Source organism: Hypomesus nipponensis, chromosome 12, assembly GCF_054491055.1.
Source record: "Hypomesus nipponensis isolate SF chromosome 12, ASM5449105v1, whole genome shotgun sequence".
In the NCBI taxonomy this organism is placed as follows: domain Eukaryota; kingdom Metazoa; phylum Chordata; class Actinopteri; order Osmeriformes; family Osmeridae; genus Hypomesus; species Hypomesus nipponensis.
In genome coordinates, this window is record NC_140372.1 from 13,622,993 (window position 1) to 13,640,798 (window position 17,806).

The 17,806-nt window shown below is 46.1% G+C and overlaps 1 protein-coding gene and 17 non-coding genes across 20 annotated transcripts; all 18 read left to right on the forward strand.

Moving 5' to 3' along the window:
• The first annotated feature begins 945 nt into the window (after positions 1–945).
• On the forward strand, positions 946–7,116 carry LOC146261290 (interleukin-18 receptor 1-like). Of its 3 annotated transcripts, none has more exons than XM_084668073.1 (9): positions 946–1,959; positions 3,509–3,795; positions 3,958–4,090; positions 4,417–4,476; positions 5,127–5,259; positions 5,383–5,507; positions 5,804–5,950; positions 6,147–6,299; positions 6,444–7,116. In XM_084668073.1, exons 3-9 carry the CDS (start codon positions 4,042–4,044, stop codon positions 6,896–6,898), a joined length of 1,122 nt encoding a protein of 373 aa, XP_084524199.1. In that variant the 5' UTR covers positions 946–1,959; positions 3,509–3,795; positions 3,958–4,041; the 3' UTR covers positions 6,899–7,116. The 3 variants fall into 3 exon arrangements, with proteins under 3 accessions (XP_084524199.1, XP_084524200.1, XP_084524198.1); XM_084668074.1 differs by having other exon boundaries at positions 3,509–3,661; XM_084668072.1 differs by having other exon boundaries at positions 946–1,952; positions 3,509–4,090.
• A 5,244-nt stretch (positions 7,117–12,360) lies between these two features.
• Positions 12,361–12,433, forward strand: trnaa-agc (transfer RNA alanine (anticodon AGC)). Its single transcript has one exon. It is a non-coding gene; the product is annotated as a tRNA-Ala (tRNA).
• A 139-nt stretch (positions 12,434–12,572) lies between these two features.
• Positions 12,573–12,645, forward strand: trnaa-ugc (transfer RNA alanine (anticodon UGC)). The gene has a single exon. It is a non-coding gene; the product is annotated as a tRNA-Ala (tRNA).
• Positions 12,646–12,808: 163 nt separating this feature from the next.
• Positions 12,809–12,881, forward strand: trnaa-cgc (transfer RNA alanine (anticodon CGC)). Its single transcript has one exon. It is a non-coding gene; the product is annotated as a tRNA-Ala (tRNA).
• A 295-nt stretch (positions 12,882–13,176) lies between these two features.
• On the forward strand, positions 13,177–13,249 carry trnaa-agc (transfer RNA alanine (anticodon AGC)). The gene has a single exon. It is a non-coding gene; the product is annotated as a tRNA-Ala (tRNA).
• Positions 13,250–13,624: 375 nt separating this feature from the next.
• On the forward strand, positions 13,625–13,697 carry trnaa-cgc (transfer RNA alanine (anticodon CGC)). Its single transcript has one exon. It is a non-coding gene; the product is annotated as a tRNA-Ala (tRNA).
• A 295-nt stretch (positions 13,698–13,992) lies between these two features.
• On the forward strand, positions 13,993–14,065 carry trnaa-agc (transfer RNA alanine (anticodon AGC)). Its single transcript has one exon. It is a non-coding gene; the product is annotated as a tRNA-Ala (tRNA).
• Positions 14,066–14,204: 139 nt separating this feature from the next.
• On the forward strand, positions 14,205–14,277 carry trnaa-ugc (transfer RNA alanine (anticodon UGC)). Its single transcript has one exon. It is a non-coding gene; the product is annotated as a tRNA-Ala (tRNA).
• Positions 14,278–14,440: 163 nt separating this feature from the next.
• trnaa-cgc (transfer RNA alanine (anticodon CGC)) lies at positions 14,441–14,513 on the forward strand. The gene has a single exon. It is a non-coding gene; the product is annotated as a tRNA-Ala (tRNA).
• Positions 14,514–14,808: 295 nt separating this feature from the next.
• Positions 14,809–14,881, forward strand: trnaa-agc (transfer RNA alanine (anticodon AGC)). Its single transcript has one exon. It is a non-coding gene; the product is annotated as a tRNA-Ala (tRNA).
• A 139-nt stretch (positions 14,882–15,020) lies between these two features.
• trnaa-ugc (transfer RNA alanine (anticodon UGC)) lies at positions 15,021–15,093 on the forward strand. The gene has a single exon. It is a non-coding gene; the product is annotated as a tRNA-Ala (tRNA).
• Positions 15,094–15,624: 531 nt separating this feature from the next.
• trnaa-agc (transfer RNA alanine (anticodon AGC)) lies at positions 15,625–15,697 on the forward strand. Its single transcript has one exon. It is a non-coding gene; the product is annotated as a tRNA-Ala (tRNA).
• Positions 15,698–15,836: 139 nt separating this feature from the next.
• On the forward strand, positions 15,837–15,909 carry trnaa-ugc (transfer RNA alanine (anticodon UGC)). Its single transcript has one exon. It is a non-coding gene; the product is annotated as a tRNA-Ala (tRNA).
• Positions 15,910–16,204: 295 nt separating this feature from the next.
• On the forward strand, positions 16,205–16,277 carry trnaa-agc (transfer RNA alanine (anticodon AGC)). The gene has a single exon. It is a non-coding gene; the product is annotated as a tRNA-Ala (tRNA).
• Positions 16,278–16,416: 139 nt separating this feature from the next.
• trnaa-ugc (transfer RNA alanine (anticodon UGC)) lies at positions 16,417–16,489 on the forward strand. Its single transcript has one exon. It is a non-coding gene; the product is annotated as a tRNA-Ala (tRNA).
• A 531-nt stretch (positions 16,490–17,020) lies between these two features.
• On the forward strand, positions 17,021–17,093 carry trnaa-agc (transfer RNA alanine (anticodon AGC)). Its single transcript has one exon. It is a non-coding gene; the product is annotated as a tRNA-Ala (tRNA).
• A 139-nt stretch (positions 17,094–17,232) lies between these two features.
• On the forward strand, positions 17,233–17,305 carry trnaa-ugc (transfer RNA alanine (anticodon UGC)). Its single transcript has one exon. It is a non-coding gene; the product is annotated as a tRNA-Ala (tRNA).
• A 163-nt stretch (positions 17,306–17,468) lies between these two features.
• Positions 17,469–17,541, forward strand: trnaa-cgc (transfer RNA alanine (anticodon CGC)). The gene has a single exon. It is a non-coding gene; the product is annotated as a tRNA-Ala (tRNA).
• Positions 17,542–17,806: the final 265 nt, after the last annotated feature.

Consider the following 17,806-nt stretch of genomic DNA (forward strand, 5'->3'; position numbering starts at 1 on the left):
CGCTCACTCTCTCGCTCTCTCACTCTCTCACGCTCGCTCTCTCTCGCGCTCTCTTGCTCTCTCGCTCTCTCGCTCGCTCTCTCTTGCTCGCTCTCTCTTGCTCGCTTCCTCTCGCTCGCTTCCTCTCGCTCGCTCTCTCGCTTGCTTCCTCTCGCTCGCTCTCTCGCTCGCTCTCTCTTGCTCGCTCTCTCTCGCGCTCTCTCTCGCGCTCTCTCGTGCTCTCTCTCGTGCTCTCTCTCGCGCTCGCTTCCTCTCGCTCGCTTCCTCTCGCTCGCTTCCTCTCGCTCGCTTCCTCTCGCTCGCTTCCTCTCGCTCGCTTCCTCTCGCTCTCTCGCTCTATCTCATTCTCGCTCGCTCTCTCGCTCGCTCTATCTCATTCTCGCTCGCTCGCTCTCGCGCGTGCTTTCTCGCGCTCTCGCGCGTGCTTTCTTGCGCTCTCGCGCGTGCTTTCTCGCGCTCGCTTTCTCGCGCTTTCTCAAGCTCTCGCTTTCTCGCGCTTTCTTGTGCTTTCTCGCGCTCATGCTCTGTCGCGCGCGCTTTCTTGCGCTCTCTCTCTTGCGAACTCTCTTGCGAACTCTCTCGCGCGGGCTCTCTCGCTCGGGCTCTCTCGCTCGGGCTCGCTCTCGCACTCTCTCGCTTGGGCTCTCTCGCTCGCGCTCTCTCGTTCGTTCTCGCTCGCGCTTTCTCGCTCGTTCTCGCTCGCGCTCTCTCGCTCGTACTCGCTAGTTTTTAGGAAACGTCAGACCAGCGCTACTGTTTGCACAGACCAGCGCTACTGTTTGAGGGATTGCACAAACACCGTCTTTACCTGTTTTTCTGATGCTGCGGGTCAGAGAAGAAGTAGGCTGCAGCCGTTTGACCTGGCGCTCAGCACTGCATGAGCACTAAGTGGAGGAGCAGGAGGGGGAGGGAGGGAAGGGCGCGGCGAGGCTTGTGAGCGTCGCGGAGCATATCGGGGGGAAATTCTCACATGTACTCAAATAAATGCATAAATAAATGCATTTTGGGGAATTAATGACAGAGAGTCATTTTAATTTTTTAAATATTAATGAATGAAGAAAATGATCTGAATGAATGATCACTTGGCGCCTAATATGAACAGGGCGGGACTATTATGACACAGACGTGCTTTTAAAGTAATTTACAACTTGTAATGTGAAACTGTATGTCTCATTAAAACTTTGGCAGTATGTGAAGTTTTACTATGGCATATTAGGGCCAGTGTAGGTAAATAAAATAAAAAATCGGAAACAGAGGAGGGGAGTTCCGAGATTAAAGTCACAAATTTGCTAGACAAAATGTTTTACATTTGCGAGAAAAAAAGCAATTAAGTAAACCAATCATTTTCTTTTCTCCCCTTAGAACATGTTTGAATAAGCAAAACTCCTATCTACCACAGACACACAGACACACACCCTCCCTCCCTTCTCACTCAATAAATAAAGAAGTAAATTGAATATGATGAAACTATTTGCAAGATGGTTATATTGTTAACTAGTTTGCTCTGTGTCTGAACATGATATATTACTGTCAGCTGCAACAAAAGATCAGTTGAAACTTAAGAAGGCGTCTGACAAAATGTTGTAAAATCTCTAAACATAATATTCGTAAATGTACTGTTGTAAGCAGGGGTGATTCTACACGGGGGCCTACAGGGGCCAGTGCCCCTGTAAAAATTACCTGGCAGCCCCTGTGGCTCCCCTGAGCTGACTGAATTGTTTTTACACTTTGTTCCTTGAGGGTTACGGTTGGTTGAGGGGCAGTTCTATAGGCGTATGTGAAGCCCTCTGTGACATGCTTGCGTGTAAAAAGGGCTATACAAATACATTTTAATTTTCTTCAGGGTGGCGGCGAAGGTACAATCCAGTATCAGGTAGAGTGGTCGTGGACAGGCAGGCGGCCAATCGAGGTCTAAGCATGGGAAATCTGAGCACAAGGCCGGAACAGGACAGGTAACAGGTAGAAACACACAAGAAATAGAAATACCCCACTAACGAGCAGACAAGACGAGACACACCTGGAGGAGGCGGGGCCAAACAAAACAGGGGAACACACACACACACACACCAACCTGGTGACACCAACCTCAATTCTGACTTCTGTGCAGAGTCCGACACCAGGGGCCTCATGTATAAAGGATTGCGCAGCTTTCATACCAGAAGATGGCGTACGGCCAAAACTCGAAAAGTACCTACGCACAGAAATATTCACATGTATAAAACCGGTCGTACGCCAGATCCTGCGCACCTTTCCTTTATAAATCACAATCAACGTGAGATTGACCGCACGTTAACGAGCCACTGACCCCGCCTTGCCTTCTCCAATAAATTAATATGCAAATGGACTATAAATGCGCTCCTGAGGTCATTTCTTTGTCTGAATTACCGTATTTCTTCTAATAAACGCCGGACCAAAAATGAAAGTTAAACGCCGCAGCGTTTATTTGAAGAAATACGGGGACTGTGAGATCGAGGTTCTGACAACAGAGGTGGAGGCGAGAAAATGTGTCCTGTTTGGCGGCCTGTCATCAGGTATTAGTTACAAAAGAAAGTCGGCAGAGTGGAAGACTGTCACTATTTGCGCCCTTTCTTGTTTTTAATCTGCAGCACTTTGAGATTTAGCTAAATGTAAAGTGCATTACAAATAACATTATCATTATTATTATAGGGCCATCAATGCTGTGGGTTCAGAGAACCGGACCATGGCAGAAATTAAGAAGAAATGGTCCAATATAAAACTTTAATTGAAGAAACGAGTGGTGGCGCATCGTAACAGCATGGTAGCTATAGGGTTAGCGTGACATGCATTTCCTGAGTGATTTTGTTGTTCGTTTGACAGCCCCAAGTTTAACAGAAGTTATTAAGTGGTGGCGGTATAAACAGAAGGCTATATAGCATTTTCCATTTTGGGTTTTGGCATTTTGATGTGATTATCCACATTAATGATCAAACTTTTATTTTAATGTTTTTTGAATAGTCAACTCATAAACGTACTAGTGGAAACTTTATTTTGTAATGTTTGGTGAGTCTCGGCCCTTTTCAGTTCGAAATCGCCATGTTACAGAGCCAGACAAGACTTTACGGACGGTCCGCACGTTCTCACGTCTGCTCAAAAGTTTCCGTGAAGGCCCGCACATTCTCACGTCAAGTAAATCTTTATACATCACAAAGTGTGCGTGAAAACCAGCGTACGCAAGCTTTTTGTGCGTACGCAACGTTTATACATGAGGCCCCTGGACTTCTGTGTGCGTGTTTTTGGTTACACTTTTACAAGCGTTAATTGGGATACTGCCATTATTTTTTCCGGGATTATCAATCTAAATTAATGCACTATGTTTTATACATACACCTATAGGCGTCGGAAGCCAAATTAAATTGTAATATCTCAGCCAGACACCAAGCCCTACTTGGCTACAATGTATAGTTTGGAACTGAACTCAGCAAAGCGAAAATACAGTTTTCTTTACAATAAAACATCTGTCTCCACTCTTTCTGTCCTGTAAATTCAGGTCACAATATTGTCGATACAAGTTGGAGTAGCAATGTGTGCCTATTAGCAACACAAGATGGTACCAGAGTGTCACCCACCACCAACCAATGTGACACGGAAGTCAGCAGAGATCCATCGACATTGTACTTCACTTTTTGTTAACACCGAACCTGTAAGTATTGCCTATGTAGTCTGTCTTAAAGACAGCACAAAAGACAGAAAACTCAAACTGGATGTTTGAGTAATACCTTAATAGTGGCGGTCCAATGATGGTGTGACTTTGTAAGTAGGCCTACTTTTTACAAGGTTTGTATTTTTACGTCAATTCACATAATTTATACAAATTCAGCTTCTACATGTATATATTATTGTACTGCCTACTTATTCTAATTAGTGACCAATCCTATAGCTATTTGTTAATTATATATTGTTCATTATAGATGATAGTTGTCATTATAACATTTCTAGGCTACTTGGTGAGATCTATCAGAGCACACCACAAGGGCATCCTTGTGGGCGCCAGTTTATTTTCAATTGAAGAGGAGATTGAAAATGGACTCCCTTTACCTCCTCCTCCTTCTACTCTTCCTAGAAGTCTCAGGTAGGCTACAGTTGGAGGGTCTGGAGTTTTTTCACTGTTTAATTGAATGCCTCTTTCCCTCATCGTCAGTGCTTACCCTGATTCTGTTTCAGCCGGTTGTTTCTGGTCACCCAGCACTGAGAGAATCTCCCTGGGTTTGGGTTCATGTTTGGGAGAACCCCACTGGGAACACCCACTTACACTTTTACTCATCTACTGTAATGTTCCTGGGACGTTTTGTGGAGTACTGTGTGTGGGAACTCCCAGACTAAACCAAAAGTATTTGTGTGTGCGTCTGTTGGTGCATGTGTGTGTTTATGAGTGTGTGTGTGTGTGTGTGTTTACAGGGAACATGCAGCCCAAGATCCTCACTCCACAAAATGGTGAAGTCATTGAAGTGACACTTGGTATGTTTCTCTTGCACAGGCTACAGAATGTCTGTCCGGAAGGCATTTGTTGTGGTTTTCCAGTGCATGATACCAGCTCAACTTGACTGTACTCGCTAGATTTGTTTTCCACTCCATATAGTAGGCTACACATTTAATGTAACTGGTCATAACGACGCTACAAAACGTTGTCTTCAACACATGCCACTCTGGCTGCATCCACAACCACAGGATCTTCCACACCTCCTCAATTGACATCTGTATTTTGCGGGTTTACCTCTAATCGAGTAGTCCAGTGGCAAAAGAAAATTGCGGCCGCTATTATAGACAGCGTCGCTATTACATGCTAGCCTAATAGTAGCTTGGCTGTTTAAAAATGGCGGGTCTGTGCAGTATGTTCCATGTCGCGATTCTCTCTGACCAATCAGTGAAAACAGTGTTTTCACGTCACCTTTTGTTATTGCTTCAGTTCCCTTGAAACCTCAACAGAGGGGTTCCAAAAAAAGTACCAGGTGCTAGATACCAGCTTTGCGCAATGAAAAACTAAAAAGGCGAGTATTTGAATCCAGTCGATTCGAGCTGCTACCATTCAGTAAGGTTCTGTAAGTTTATTAGAGTGAATAGATGTGTGCGCGTGAGTGGCAATGCATATGTGTGTGTTTTATCTCCAGGCTCCCATACAGAGATTGTCTGTAATAGTAGCATATACACGGACTTGGATAGTGAGGTGTATTGGATGAAGACAATGAACACAACAATGACCTTTCTGGACGAGAACGAGATGCTCCCTATCTTCTACAAGGAGTGAGCTTACAGACAGGCAATCCCAAGCACACAGACCCATGCAGACACACAGAAACACACACAGGTTCTCTGAACAAGCATTTAGCTGGCCCTTGAAAGAACAATGATGACACCCTCCCCCAGGCAGAATGGTTCGGCAACCTTGACCATCAGGGAAGTGTCTGAGGATGCCCTGGTCTTCAACTACACCTGTATTCTCACCACCACCGGGGAAAAGGATCTAGCATCTATCAGCCTGATACTCAAGGGTACACCTAACTAAGTAACAGACTCATTCCATAGCTAACCAAAAAACTAACAATCTAGCTACAGTAATTGTCTAGTAAATTTACTGATTATTCAATTAACTGATTAGCTTTTTTTAACCCAGACATTCATCTTCATTAGCAACCTAAATTACTGTTCTATCATGTTCTACTTGTGTTATAAAGATCTACATTAATTCAAGTAAGGACTTGTTACTTTAACCAGATAAGTAAATGGATAACTTGTGAACCTGTCTAACAGACTGTTTCCATGGTGCCTGTCCTTACTGTTCCCATAGCCCCCCCACCCTCGTACATCCTGGTCGTTGGTCTCCCAGTACTCTTGGTGGTTGTGGTCGTCATGTCGATAGTCATATACGTGACACTGAGGGTGGACATTGTTCTGTTTGTACGGGACAGGCTGGGTTTCCATGGAAGGACCTCAGGTGTGTGTGTATGTGTGTGTGTATGTGTTTGTTTGTGTGGAAGTGGTCTGACAAGTGCCTGGACAGGTTGTCACCAAGCCTTGTGCTTTTGAATGGTCTGGTTTTCACACACCTAGTCTTTGCTCTCCAGTACCACCCCTGAGCTCGGGGGACCCTGAAAGGTAGTCCATGTGTGTACCTCACCCTCTTTACTCAGATGGAAAGAGCTACGATGCCTACATAATGCCTCTTGAGGGCCCCGGAGGGTTCGGGCTGACTGCACAAGACCAGAGGATGCTGGAGGCTGTGCTAGAGGAGGAGCTCGGATACAGCCTCTGTCTTTACCACCGAGATGTCCTGCCTGGGCAAGGTGAGACACCACACCTGTCTGTCTACCTCGGCCTATTTATCAATCATTGTCTGACTTTGTCTCTGTCCATTAGGCTGGCTGGTTGTGTCTCTGATTGGCTGGCCAGCTGTGGGTTAAATTAACGTGTGTGTTTGTGTATTTCAGCTGTGGCCAAGGCAGTTCTGGACTGCATAGAACAAAGTCGCAGGCTGGTTCTGGTCCCCTGCTCTCTGAACCAAGGCCAGAACCAGGACCAGGACCAGGGCCAGGGTCACAACCAGGACAACAGCAGCAAGGTTCATCATGGGCTCCTGAGTGGTCTCGATGCAACTCTGGTGGAGCATCAGACCCAACTGATCCTGATCCAGACAGAAGCTCCACCTTCAGACAGCCACACTGACCAGGACCAGGCCCCTCTCCCAGAGGCAGTGCATCTGCTAGCCCAGGCTGGCCACACGGTCACGTGGCGTGGCTCCTCTTCCAGCCCACTCTCCTCCCCCTTCTGGAAGCAGCTACGTTTCTACCTGCCTTCCAAACGTAGGCAGCAACCCCTACACACACCTTTTTCCTGCCGCCCCTGCTCATGTCTGGGTCCTAGCTCTCCTCTTGAGCACCAGTAGCAGTTCTGGAGATAATGGGAATTTTCAGGCATCTTTGATGCTTCAATCTTTACACGTTCTTGGTTTTTCTCCGGTATGGACCTGTGTAGAAGCTCGTCAATAACATATACTACACTCACTGACAGTGGCTGACATAAACACTTGAAAGATAGTAATTAGAAAATCTTTATATGTGACTAAGTTGTTGTAGTAAAATAAAAATCTAACATATGACTAAAGGTTTTAAATTAGTGGCTTGTTTATTCCAGGAGGACTTGGCGGGGCTGTTAGTGTGTGTCTTCATGGCATTGATCTTGTGCATTACATTTAGAAGAGAGGGGGGGAAGAACTGTGGGAGAAAGGAAATCAGGGTTCAAACCTCTCAATGTGGCCTCATTCATACTCTTCAGAGTAGTTGTGGACTGTGCAGTGGACTTTAACTTATAACTTCACCCTTTGCCAATAATAACATAATTTTGATACTGCAATATATAGTGTCATGTAATCTATAGTGATACTGATCATGATAATGATACGACATTCGGCGAGCACAAACCATTGTTATCTCACATATATATTTATTTTTATTATTATTATTGTTATTTTCGCGCCCCTAAGGCTCAGTCAATATTTGGACTACATAGACAAAGTCGATGTCAAAAGGTTCGTCTTGGTCACGATTGCGTTGGTCCTATTGGGATTTATGTTCCGTTGCACGGATTAGGTTTTAATTAAGTTTTTGTGCCAAAAGTGAAGCTAACGGTGGCTAACTTGCTAGCCACAGTCACTGACGCTACTGACGTCACTAAGGTCACGAAATATCGCGTGACCACCTCAAGCAGAACATTAGTTTAGCAGCTCGTTAACTTCTGGGAGATAGCTAGGCTAACTGCTTTACTGCAATGGAGCTTCAGAAATACCACAAGCAAAGAGGCCAGGGTGATAACTATTTACTCATTTTACTTTGTGATATGAAACACTATTGTAAAGTGTAATGTACAATATAAGCTGATATAAGGAAGTAGTTACATCTACTTTCGGAAACAGTAGTCTACTATTTCACTGAAGCATTAGCATCATGAAATTAGCCTCTGTTGCCCGGGTAACACATACAACAGCGGTATATGATGCATCTGTTTTCATTTGTTAAAATAAACAATCCTCACAAATACATTTTTGTTGTAGGATTTATTATGACATTAGATTACAAGTAAACGATTTGTTGGTGAAATTACCATTACCTGTGGTTTCAAACCAGTGTAGCTCACTGCAACGCTGTAGCCTAGTCCTGTAGCTAACAAAAACATCTCCACAGCTGTTTACAGTACTAGTAGGAAGTCAAACGGCGGCACATGGTCGGCACTACCCTTACTTAAATCAAAAACCTTTCAAAAGGTGAAACTATCTGACTAGTGATTACTAACCTGAACTCCATTGCCACAGCCTAAACTTCAATCTGTTAATGAAAATAATTCATTTCAGCCTAGACCGTACAACGGAAGTAACGTTAAATTGAATTCAACCAACGCAATCGCTACCAAGACAGTCTAGTAGTTGTAGCCTACAATTTACCGGGGCAGCTTCTCCACACAGCAGGGCTATATCGCATTTTGCCTTGTTACTGACAATGATTGCTACCACTGACATTTTTATGAATGAGTGATTTTCCCCTAAATAAATGTCAAGCTTATTTACATTTTTGGGGGCATATTTTCAGTTAGCAGATGATACTATTTGATTTGCGATTCCATCTGAGATAGCTAGCTACTGCTGGTAACGTCGTTGTTAAAATACATTTCAAAGGGGGTTCTTTATTAATGAATGAATGCAATATGAGTAGGCTAAATGCCTCAAAATATCATGAGAAGGGAAAAACTTACAATGACGTTAAATCATAGAGATTAGGTCAATTTTTATACCGGTCTGCCAAATGTATTCGTTTTGATTCAACTATGAGGTTGCTGACCACCATTCCCTCTTGCAGGGGAAATGAGAAGACAACTATTTCATTCTACTCTTCACTCTTAGTATTTTGAGTTGTAAATGAGCAGAAAAAAATATGCTTTTAAATCTATGTAATCTTTATAAATAATAAGTAGGCTATGCATTTTAATATAAAATATACAGAAATATCAGTTGTAAAATGTAATTTAAATACGGACCCCTACAACCATGACAAGCAAGCACACCCTACAATTTCCCCAGAAACTGTACCCTCTCTAGTTCATAATATGTCAGTCAGTCATGTGACCGTCAAAAGTGAACTGGGTCATCGTGTTTCCCTATATTCCAGTTCACCTCCTGTACAAACTGAAGGACCCAATCCTGGGTGTGGCTTCTCAATGTTTTATCTTGCTCTCACACACATACCTTTCTGCTCGCTTAATGGCAACAACATACTGGGAATAATGCATGGTTGTGTGTGTGTTCTGCTGTACATTGAAGCTTGAGGCAAACCCGTTTTGGAGGCCAGTTAGTCATCTTATAGTAATTGTGTGGAAACCATAAGGGACTGATGAAGAGGGTGAGGGGAGGACAAGGTGAGAGATTAAAGTTGTGTAACTGTGTGTGTGTGTGCATGCACGTGTGTTTGTATAAATGTAATGGAGCTAGAGAGTGTGTCTACCAAAAGAGGAAAAATAAAGTATTGGCAGTGGCAAGCAGAAGTGCAACCACAGGGGCTTGGAGAAAATCAACAGTGTGTGTGTGTGTGTCTTACTTGTCAGTGTAAGACACTGGACTGAGCTCACAGGACTAACCAAAACGTGTGTGCGTATGTTTGTGTATGTGTGAATCAGTTGATGACTGCTGTTACCTCAGTGATGTGTCAGGGAGTGAAAAACAGGAAGACTTGCTCTCGATCTTCTCCTCCTCCCCCACCCCAACATAAGTGAGCCAGTACAGCTACTGTCTCTCATTCTCTCTCATACTTCCTTTATTTTGCTCTGTCTCTGTTTCCCTCTTTATCTTTCTATCTTTATCTTTAAGTTTCTCTCCCTCTCTCTGTCTATTTTTCTGGGTTTACCTTCACATCATTCTGAGTGGGTCTCTGCAGGTGTGTGTCTAATGCTGGGGACACACTATACGATTTTTTTAATCTTATATGATTTTCAAACTGAGAGAGACCACAAACATGAGGCCAAAATATCCTAGATTTAGCCGTTTTGTTCCTACAGTGTGTGGTCACTCTTAACACACCTCACACCAAGGAACATCTGATAAATCTGCGGAACCGTCAAGATAATCGGGATATATGTTACCTAGGATTGTCGGAAGGGCCGAAATCGGCCCGATTATCATGTGGTGTGTTCCCAGCATAACCATGAGTGAGGAGCTGGTTGTGGTCCCAGAGTCAGCAGAAATTGTATCTGAGATGCTAGGGTCTAGACAAGAGCAGGGTAGTTCTGGGGGTGAGTCAGAAACACAGAACCTCTTCTCTGGATCCGAGCAAGCCTGTCAACTGTACCATTTGTTAGACTAATGACACACCTGTCAACTGGCGTAGCTCCCAGGGCCACTTCTGCACCCCCAACCTGGAGCTCAGCAGGGGTCCAGGGTCATGGTACTGGACCAACATCGGAGCAGTTATTGTTAAGATGGACCAACTGGGTACTGTCTTGTGGACCCAAATGCAGTGTAGATCTTTTTCATTGAAAAATGGAGCTCCGTTCCACAACAAACTTTGCACGTGTTTCGGAAGAGCAGCTCCAAGGTAGGAGCAATGGAAGTGCGCGTTAGCTCAAATGCTGCAGCGCTTCCTTGGCCTGTCATATGCAGCGGAATCGATACCCGCATTCCCTGTGAGATTCTGAGTTTTGAACTCTGCCAAGGAAAGTTGTCACATGTAAGGTGGGGGATTAGCTCAAAAGGCAGAGTGCTCTCTTTGCATGCGAGAGGTAGCGGGATCGATGCCCGCATCCTCCATAGGTAATGCTGTTTAACTGGCAAGATTTTGCTTCTTTCCACAGAAACATTTACAAGAATCGCATTGGTATGAAGGACGACGACTTCCGAGACACGGTTGGCCTCAGACAATTTGGGTCTTCATGCTGACCCTCACCAGTTCCAAGACGAGAAGCTTAACATGGGGGAATTAGCTCAAGGGGTAGAGCGCTTGCTTCGCATGCGAGAGGCAGCGGGATCGATGCCCGCATTCTCCAACAGATTTTTTTCATTGAAAAATGGAGCTCCGTTCCACAACAAACTTTGCACGTGCTTCGGAAAAGCAGCTCCAAAGCATGGGACGATTCAACTCTCCCTGGTAGGAGCAATGGAAGTGCGAGTTAGCTCAAAAGCCGCAGCGCTTCCTTTGCCTGTCTTATGCAGCGGAATCGGTACCCGCATTCCCTGTGAGATTCCAACTGATGTCAAGTAAGCAGTCGAACCAGATTGTAGATTGTGACTCAAGACCGAGGAGTTTTGAACTCTGCCAAGGATAGTTGTCACATGTAAGGTGGGGGATTAGCTCAAATGGTAGAGCGCTCGCTTAGCATGCGAGAGGTAGGGGGATCGATGCCCGCATCCTCCATAGGTGATTCTGTTTAGCTGGCAAGATTTAGCTTCTTTCCACAGAAACATTTACAAGAATCGCATGAAGGATGACTACTTCACAGACACGGTTGTCCTAATGCTGACGATCACAAGTTTCCCGACGAGAACCTCAACATGGGGGCTTAGCTCAAATGGTAGAGCGCTCGCTTAGCATGCGAGAGGTAGCGGGATCGATGCCCGCATCCTCCATAGGTGATTCTGTTTAGCTGGCAAGATTTAGCTTCTTTCCACAGAAACATTTACAAGAATCGCATGAAGGATGACTACTTCACAGACACGGTTGTCCTAATGCTGACGATCACAAGTTTCCCGACGAGAACCTCAACATGGGGGCTTAGCTCAAATGGGAGAGCGCTCGCTTTGCATGCGAGAGGTAGCGGGATCGATGCCCGCATCCTCCATAGGTGATGCTGTTTAGCTGGCAAGATTTAGCTTCTTTCCACAGAAACATTAACAAGAATCGCATTGGCATGAAGGACGACGACTTCCGAGACACGGTTGGTTTCAGACAATTTGTGTCCTCATGCTGACCCTCACGAGTTCCCCGACAAGCAGCTTAACATGGGGGAATTAGCTCAAGTGGTAGAGCGCTTGCTTCGCATGCGACAGGCAGCGGGATCGATGCCCGCATTCTCCAACAGATTTTTTTCATTGAAAAATGGAGCTCCGTTCCACAACAAACTTTGCACGTGTTTCGGAAAAGCAGCTCCAAAGCATGGGACGATTCAACTCTCCCAGGTAGGAGCAATGGAAGTGCGAGTTGGCTCAAATGCCGCAGCGCTTCCTTTGCCTGTCTTATGCAGCGGAATCGGTACCCGCATTCCCTGTGAGATTCCAACTGATGTCAAGTAAGCAGTCGAACCAGATTGTAGATTGTGACTCAAGACCGAGGAGTTTTGAACTCTGCCAAGGATAGTTGTCACATGTAAGGTGGGGGATTAGCTCAAATGGTAGAGCGCTCGCTTAGCATGCGAGAGGTAGCGGGATCGATGCCCGCATCCTCCATAGGTGATTCTGTTTAGCTGGCAAGATTTAGCTTCTTTCCACAGAAACATTTACAAGAATCGCATGAAGGATGACTACTTCACAGACACGGTTGTCCTAATGCTGACGATCACAAGTTTCCCGACGAGAAGCTCAACATGGGGGATTAGCTCAAATGGGAGAGCGCTCGCTTTGCATGCGAGAGGTAGCGGGATCGATGCCCGCATCCTCCATAGGTAATGCTGTTTAACTGGCAAGATTTAGCTTCTTTCCACAGAAACATTAACAAGAATCGCATTGGCATGAAGGACGACGACTTCCGAGACACGGTTGGTTTCAGACAATTTGTGTCCTCATGCTGACCCTCACCAGTTCCCCGACAAGCAGCTTAACATGGGGGAATTAGCTCAAGTGGTAGAGCGCTTGCTTCGCATGCGAGAGGCAGCGGGATCGATGCCCGCATTCTCCAACAGATTTGTTTCATTGAAAAATGGAGCTCCGTTCCACAACAAACTTTGCACGTGTTTCGGAAAAGCAGCTCCAAAGCATGGGACGATTCAACTCTCCCAGGTAGGAGCAATGGAAGTGCGAGTTGGCTCAAATGCCACAGCGCTTCCTTTGCCTGTCTTATGCAGCGGAATCGGTACCCGCATTCCGTGTGAGATTCCAACTGATGTCAAGTAAGCAGTCGAACCAGATTGTAGATTGTGACTCAAGACCGAGGAGTTTTGAACTCTGCCAAGGATAGTTGTCACATGTAAGGTGGGGGATTAGCTCAAATGGTAGAGCGCTCGCTTAGCATGCGAGAGGTAGCGGGATCGATGCCCGCATCCTCCATAGGTGATTCTGTTTAGCTGGCAAGATTTAGCTTCTTTCCACAGAAACATTTACAAGAATCGCATGAAGGATGACTACTTCACAGACACGGTTGTCCTAATGCTGACGATCACAAGTTTCCCGACGAGAACCTCAACATGGGGGCTTAGCTCAAATGGTAGAGCGCTCGCTTTGCATGCGAGAGGTAGCGGGATCGATGCCCGCATCCTCCATAGGTGATGCTGTTTAACTGGCAAGATTTAGCTTCTTTCCACAGAAACATTAACAAGAATCGCATTGGCATGAAGGACGACGACTTCCGAGACACAGTTGATTTCAGACAATTTGTGTCCTCATGCTGACCCTCACCAGTTCCCCGACAAGCAGCTTAACATGGGGGAATTAGCTCAAGTGGTAGAGCGCTTGCTTCGCATGCGAGAGGCAGCGGGATCGATGCCCGCATTCTCCAACAGATTGTTTTCATTGAAAAATGGAGCTCCGTTCCACAACAAACTTTGCACGTGTTTCGTAAAAGCAGCTCCAAAGCATGGGACGATTCAACTCTCCCAGGTAGGAGCAATGGAAGTGCGAGTTAGCTCAAATGCCGCAGCGCTTCCTTTGCCTGTCTTATGCAGCGGAATCGGTACCCGCATTCCCTGTGAGATTCCAACTGATGTCAAGTAAGCAGTCGAACCAGATTGTAGATTGTGACTCAAGACCGAGGAGTTTTGAACTCTGCCAAGGATAGTTGTCACATGTAAGGTGGGGGATTAGCTCAAATGGTAGAGTGCTCGCTTAGCATGCGAGAGGTAGCGGGATCGATGCCCGCATCCTCCATAGGTGATTCTGTTTAGCTGGCAAGATTTAGCTTCTTTCCACAGAAACATTTACAAGAATCGCATGAAGGATGACTACTTCACAGACACGGTTGTCCTAATGCTGACGATCACAAGTTTCCCGACGAGAAACTCAACATGGGGGATTAGCTCAAATGGGAGAGCGCTCGCTTTGCATGCGAGAGGTAGCGGGATCGATGCCCGCATCCTCCATAGGTAATGCTGTTTAACTGGCAAAATTTAGCTTCTTTCCACAGAAACATTAACAAGAATCGCATTGGCATGAAGGACGACGACTTCCGAGACACGGTTGATTTCAGACAATTTGTGTCCTCATGCTGACCCTCACCAGTTCCCCGACAAGCAGCTTAACATGGGGGAATTAGCTCAAGTGGTAGAGCGCTTGCTTCGCATGCGAGAGGCAGCGGGATCGATGCCCGCATTCTCCAACAGATTTTTTTCATTGAAAAATGGAGCTCCGTTCCACAACAAACTTTGCACGTGTTTCGGAAAAGCAGCTCCAAAGCATGGGACGATTCAACTCTCCCAGGTAGGAGCAATGGAAGTGCGAGTTGGCTCAAATGCCGCAGCGCTTCCTTTGCCTGTCTTATGCAGCGGAATCGGTACCCGCATTCCCTGTGAGATTCCAACTGATGTCAAGTAAGCAGTCGAACCAGATTGTAGATTGTGACTCAAGACCGAGGAGTTTTGAACTCTGCCAAGGATAGTTGTCACATGTAAGGTGGGGGATTAGCTCAAATGGTAGAGTGCTCGCTTAGCATGCGAGAGGTAGCGGGATCGATGCCCGCATCCTCCATAGGTGATTCTGTTTAGCTGGCAAGATTTAGCTTCTTTCCACAGAAACGTTTACAAGAATCGCATGAAGGATGACTACTTCACAGACACGGTTGTCCTAATGCTGACGATCACAAGTTTCCCGATGAGAAACTCAACATGGGGGATTAGCTCAAATGGGAGAGCGCTCGCTTTGCATGCGAGAGGTAGCGGGATCGATGCCCGCATCCTCCATAGGTGATGCTGTTTAACTGGCAAGATTTAGCTTCTTTCCACAGAAACATTAACAAGAATCGCATTGGCATGAAGGACGACGACTTCCGAGACACAGTTGATTTCAGACAATTTGTGTCCTCATGCTGACCCTCACCAGTTCCCCGACAAGCAGCTTAACATGGGGGAATTAGCTCAAGTGGTAGAGCGCTTGCTTCGCATGCGAGAGGCAGCGGGATCGATGCCTGCATTCTCCAACAGATTGTTTTCATTGAAAAATGGAGCTCCGTTCCACAACAAACTTTGCACGTGTTTCGTAAAAGCAGCTCCAAAGCATGGGACGATTCAACTCTCCCAGGTAGGAGCAATGGAAGTGCGAGTTAGCTCAAATGCCGCAGCGCTTCCTTTGCCTGTCTTATGCAGCGGAATCGGTACCCGCATTCCCTGTGAGATTCCAACTGATGTCAAGTAAGCAGTCGAACCAGATTGTAGATTGTGACTCAAGACCGAGGAGTTTTGAACTCTGCCAAGGATAGTTGTCACATGTAAGGTGGGGGATTAGCTCAAATGGTAGAGTGCTCGCTTAGCATGCGAGAGGTAGCGGGATCGATGCCCGCATCCTCCATAGGTGATTCTGTTTAGCTGGCAAGATTTAGCTTCTTTCCACAGAAACATTTACAAGAATCGCATGAAGGATGACTACTTCACAGACACGGTTGTCCTAATGCTGACGATCACAAGTTTCCCGATGAGAAACTCAACATGGGGGATTAGCTCAAATGGGAGAGCGCTCGCTTTGCATGCGAGAGGTAGCGGGATCGATGCCCGCATCCTCCAACAGATTGTTTTCATTGAAAAATGGAGCTCCGTTCCACAACAAACTTTGCACGTGTTTCGTAAAAGCAGCTCCAAAGCATGGGACGATTCAACTCTCCCAGGTAGGAGCAATGGAAGTGCGAGTTAGCTCAAATGCCGCAGCGCTTCCTTTGCCTGTCTTATGCAGCGGAATCGGTACCCGCATTCCCTGTGAGATTCCAACTGATGTCAAGTAAGCAGTCGAACCAGATTGTAGATTGTGACTCAAGACCGAGGAGTTTTGAACTCTGCCAAGGATAGTTGTCACATGTAAGGTGGGGGATTAGCTCAAATGGTAGAGTGCTCGCTTAGCATGCGAGAGGTAGCGGGATCGATGCCCGCATCCTCCATAGGTGATTCTGTTTAGCTGGCAAGATTTAGCTTCTTTCCACAGAAACATTTACAAGAATCGCATGAAGGATGACTACTTCACAGACACGGTTGTCCTAATGCTGACGATCACAAGTTTCCCGACGAGAAACTCAACATGGGGGATTAGCTCAAATGGGAGAGCGCTCGCTTTGCATGCGAGAGGTAGCGGGATCGATGCCCGCATCCTCCATAGGTAATGCTGTTTAACTGGCAAAATTTAGCTTCTTTCCACAGAAACATTAACAAGAATCGCATTGGCATGAAGGACGACGACTTCCGAGACACGGTTGATTTCAGACAATTTGTGTCCTCATGCTGACCCTCACCAGTTCCCCGACAAGCAGCTTAACATGGGGGAATTAGCTCAAGTGGTAGAGCGCTTGCTTCGCATGCGAGAGGCAGCGGGATCGATGCCTGCATTCTCCAACAGATTGTTTTCATTGAAAAATGGAGCTCCGTTCCACAACAAACTTTGCACGTGTTTCGTAAAAGCAGCTCCAAAGCATGGGACGATTCAACTCTCCCAGGTAGGAGCAATGGAAGTGCGAGTTAGCTCAAATGCCGCAGCGCTTCCTTTGCCTGTCTTATGCAGCGGAATCAGTACCCGCATTCCCTGTGAGATTCCAACTGATGTCAAGTAAGCAGTCGAACCAGATTGTAGATTGTGACTCAAGACCGAGGAGTTTTGAACTCTGCCAAGGATAGTTGTCACATGTAAGGTGGGGGATTAGCTCAAATGGTAGAGTGCTCGCTTAGCATGCGAGAGGTAGCGGGATCGATGCCCGCATCCTCCATAGGTGATTCTGTTTAGCTGGCAAGATTTAGCTTCTTTCCACAGAAACATTTACAAGAATCGCATGAAGGATGACTACTTCACAGACACGGTTGTCCTAATGCTGACGATCACAAGTTTCCCGATGAGAAACTCAACATGGGGGATTAGCTCAAATGGGAGAGCGCTCGCTTTGCATGCGAGAGGTAGCGGGATCGATGCCCGCATCCTCCATAGGTAATGCTGTTTAACTGGCAAGATTTAGCTTCTTTCCACAGAAACATTAACAAGAATCGCATTGGCATGAAGGACGACGACTTCCGAGAAACGGTTGATTTCAGACAATTTGTGTCCTCATGCTGACCCTCACCAGTTTCCCGACAAGCAGCTTAACATGGGGGAATTAGCTCAAGTGGTAGAGCGCTTGCTTCGCATGCGAGAGGCAGCGGGATCGATGCCCGCATTCTCCAACAGATTTTTTTCATTGAAAAATGGAGCTCCGTTCCACAACAAACTTTGCACGTGTTTCGGAAAAGCAGCTCCAAAGCATGGGACGATTCAACTCTCCCAGGTAGGAGCAATGGAAGTGCGAGTTGGCTCAAATGCCGCAGCGCTTCCTTTGCCTGTCTTATGCAGCGGAATCGGTACCCGCATTCCCTGTGAGATTCCAACTGATGTCAAGTAAGCAGTCGAACCAGATTGTAGATTGTGACTCAAGACCGAGGAGTTTTGAAC

Bases quoted from the DNA above. Each gene is read 5' to 3' on its own strand.
- LOC146261290 (XM_084668073.1), top strand. From the start codon at position 4,042: ATGGACTCCCTTTACCTCCTCCTCCTTCTACTCTTCCTAGAAGTCTCA. The intron at 4,091-4,416 runs GTAGGCTACAGT...GTGTGTTTACAG, and splicing joins ACTCTTCCTAGAAGTCTCAG to GGAACATGCAGCCCAAGATC. The intron at 5,951-6,146 runs GTGTGTGTGTAT...CTCTTTACTCAG, and splicing joins TTTCCATGGAAGGACCTCAG to ATGGAAAGAGCTACGATGCC.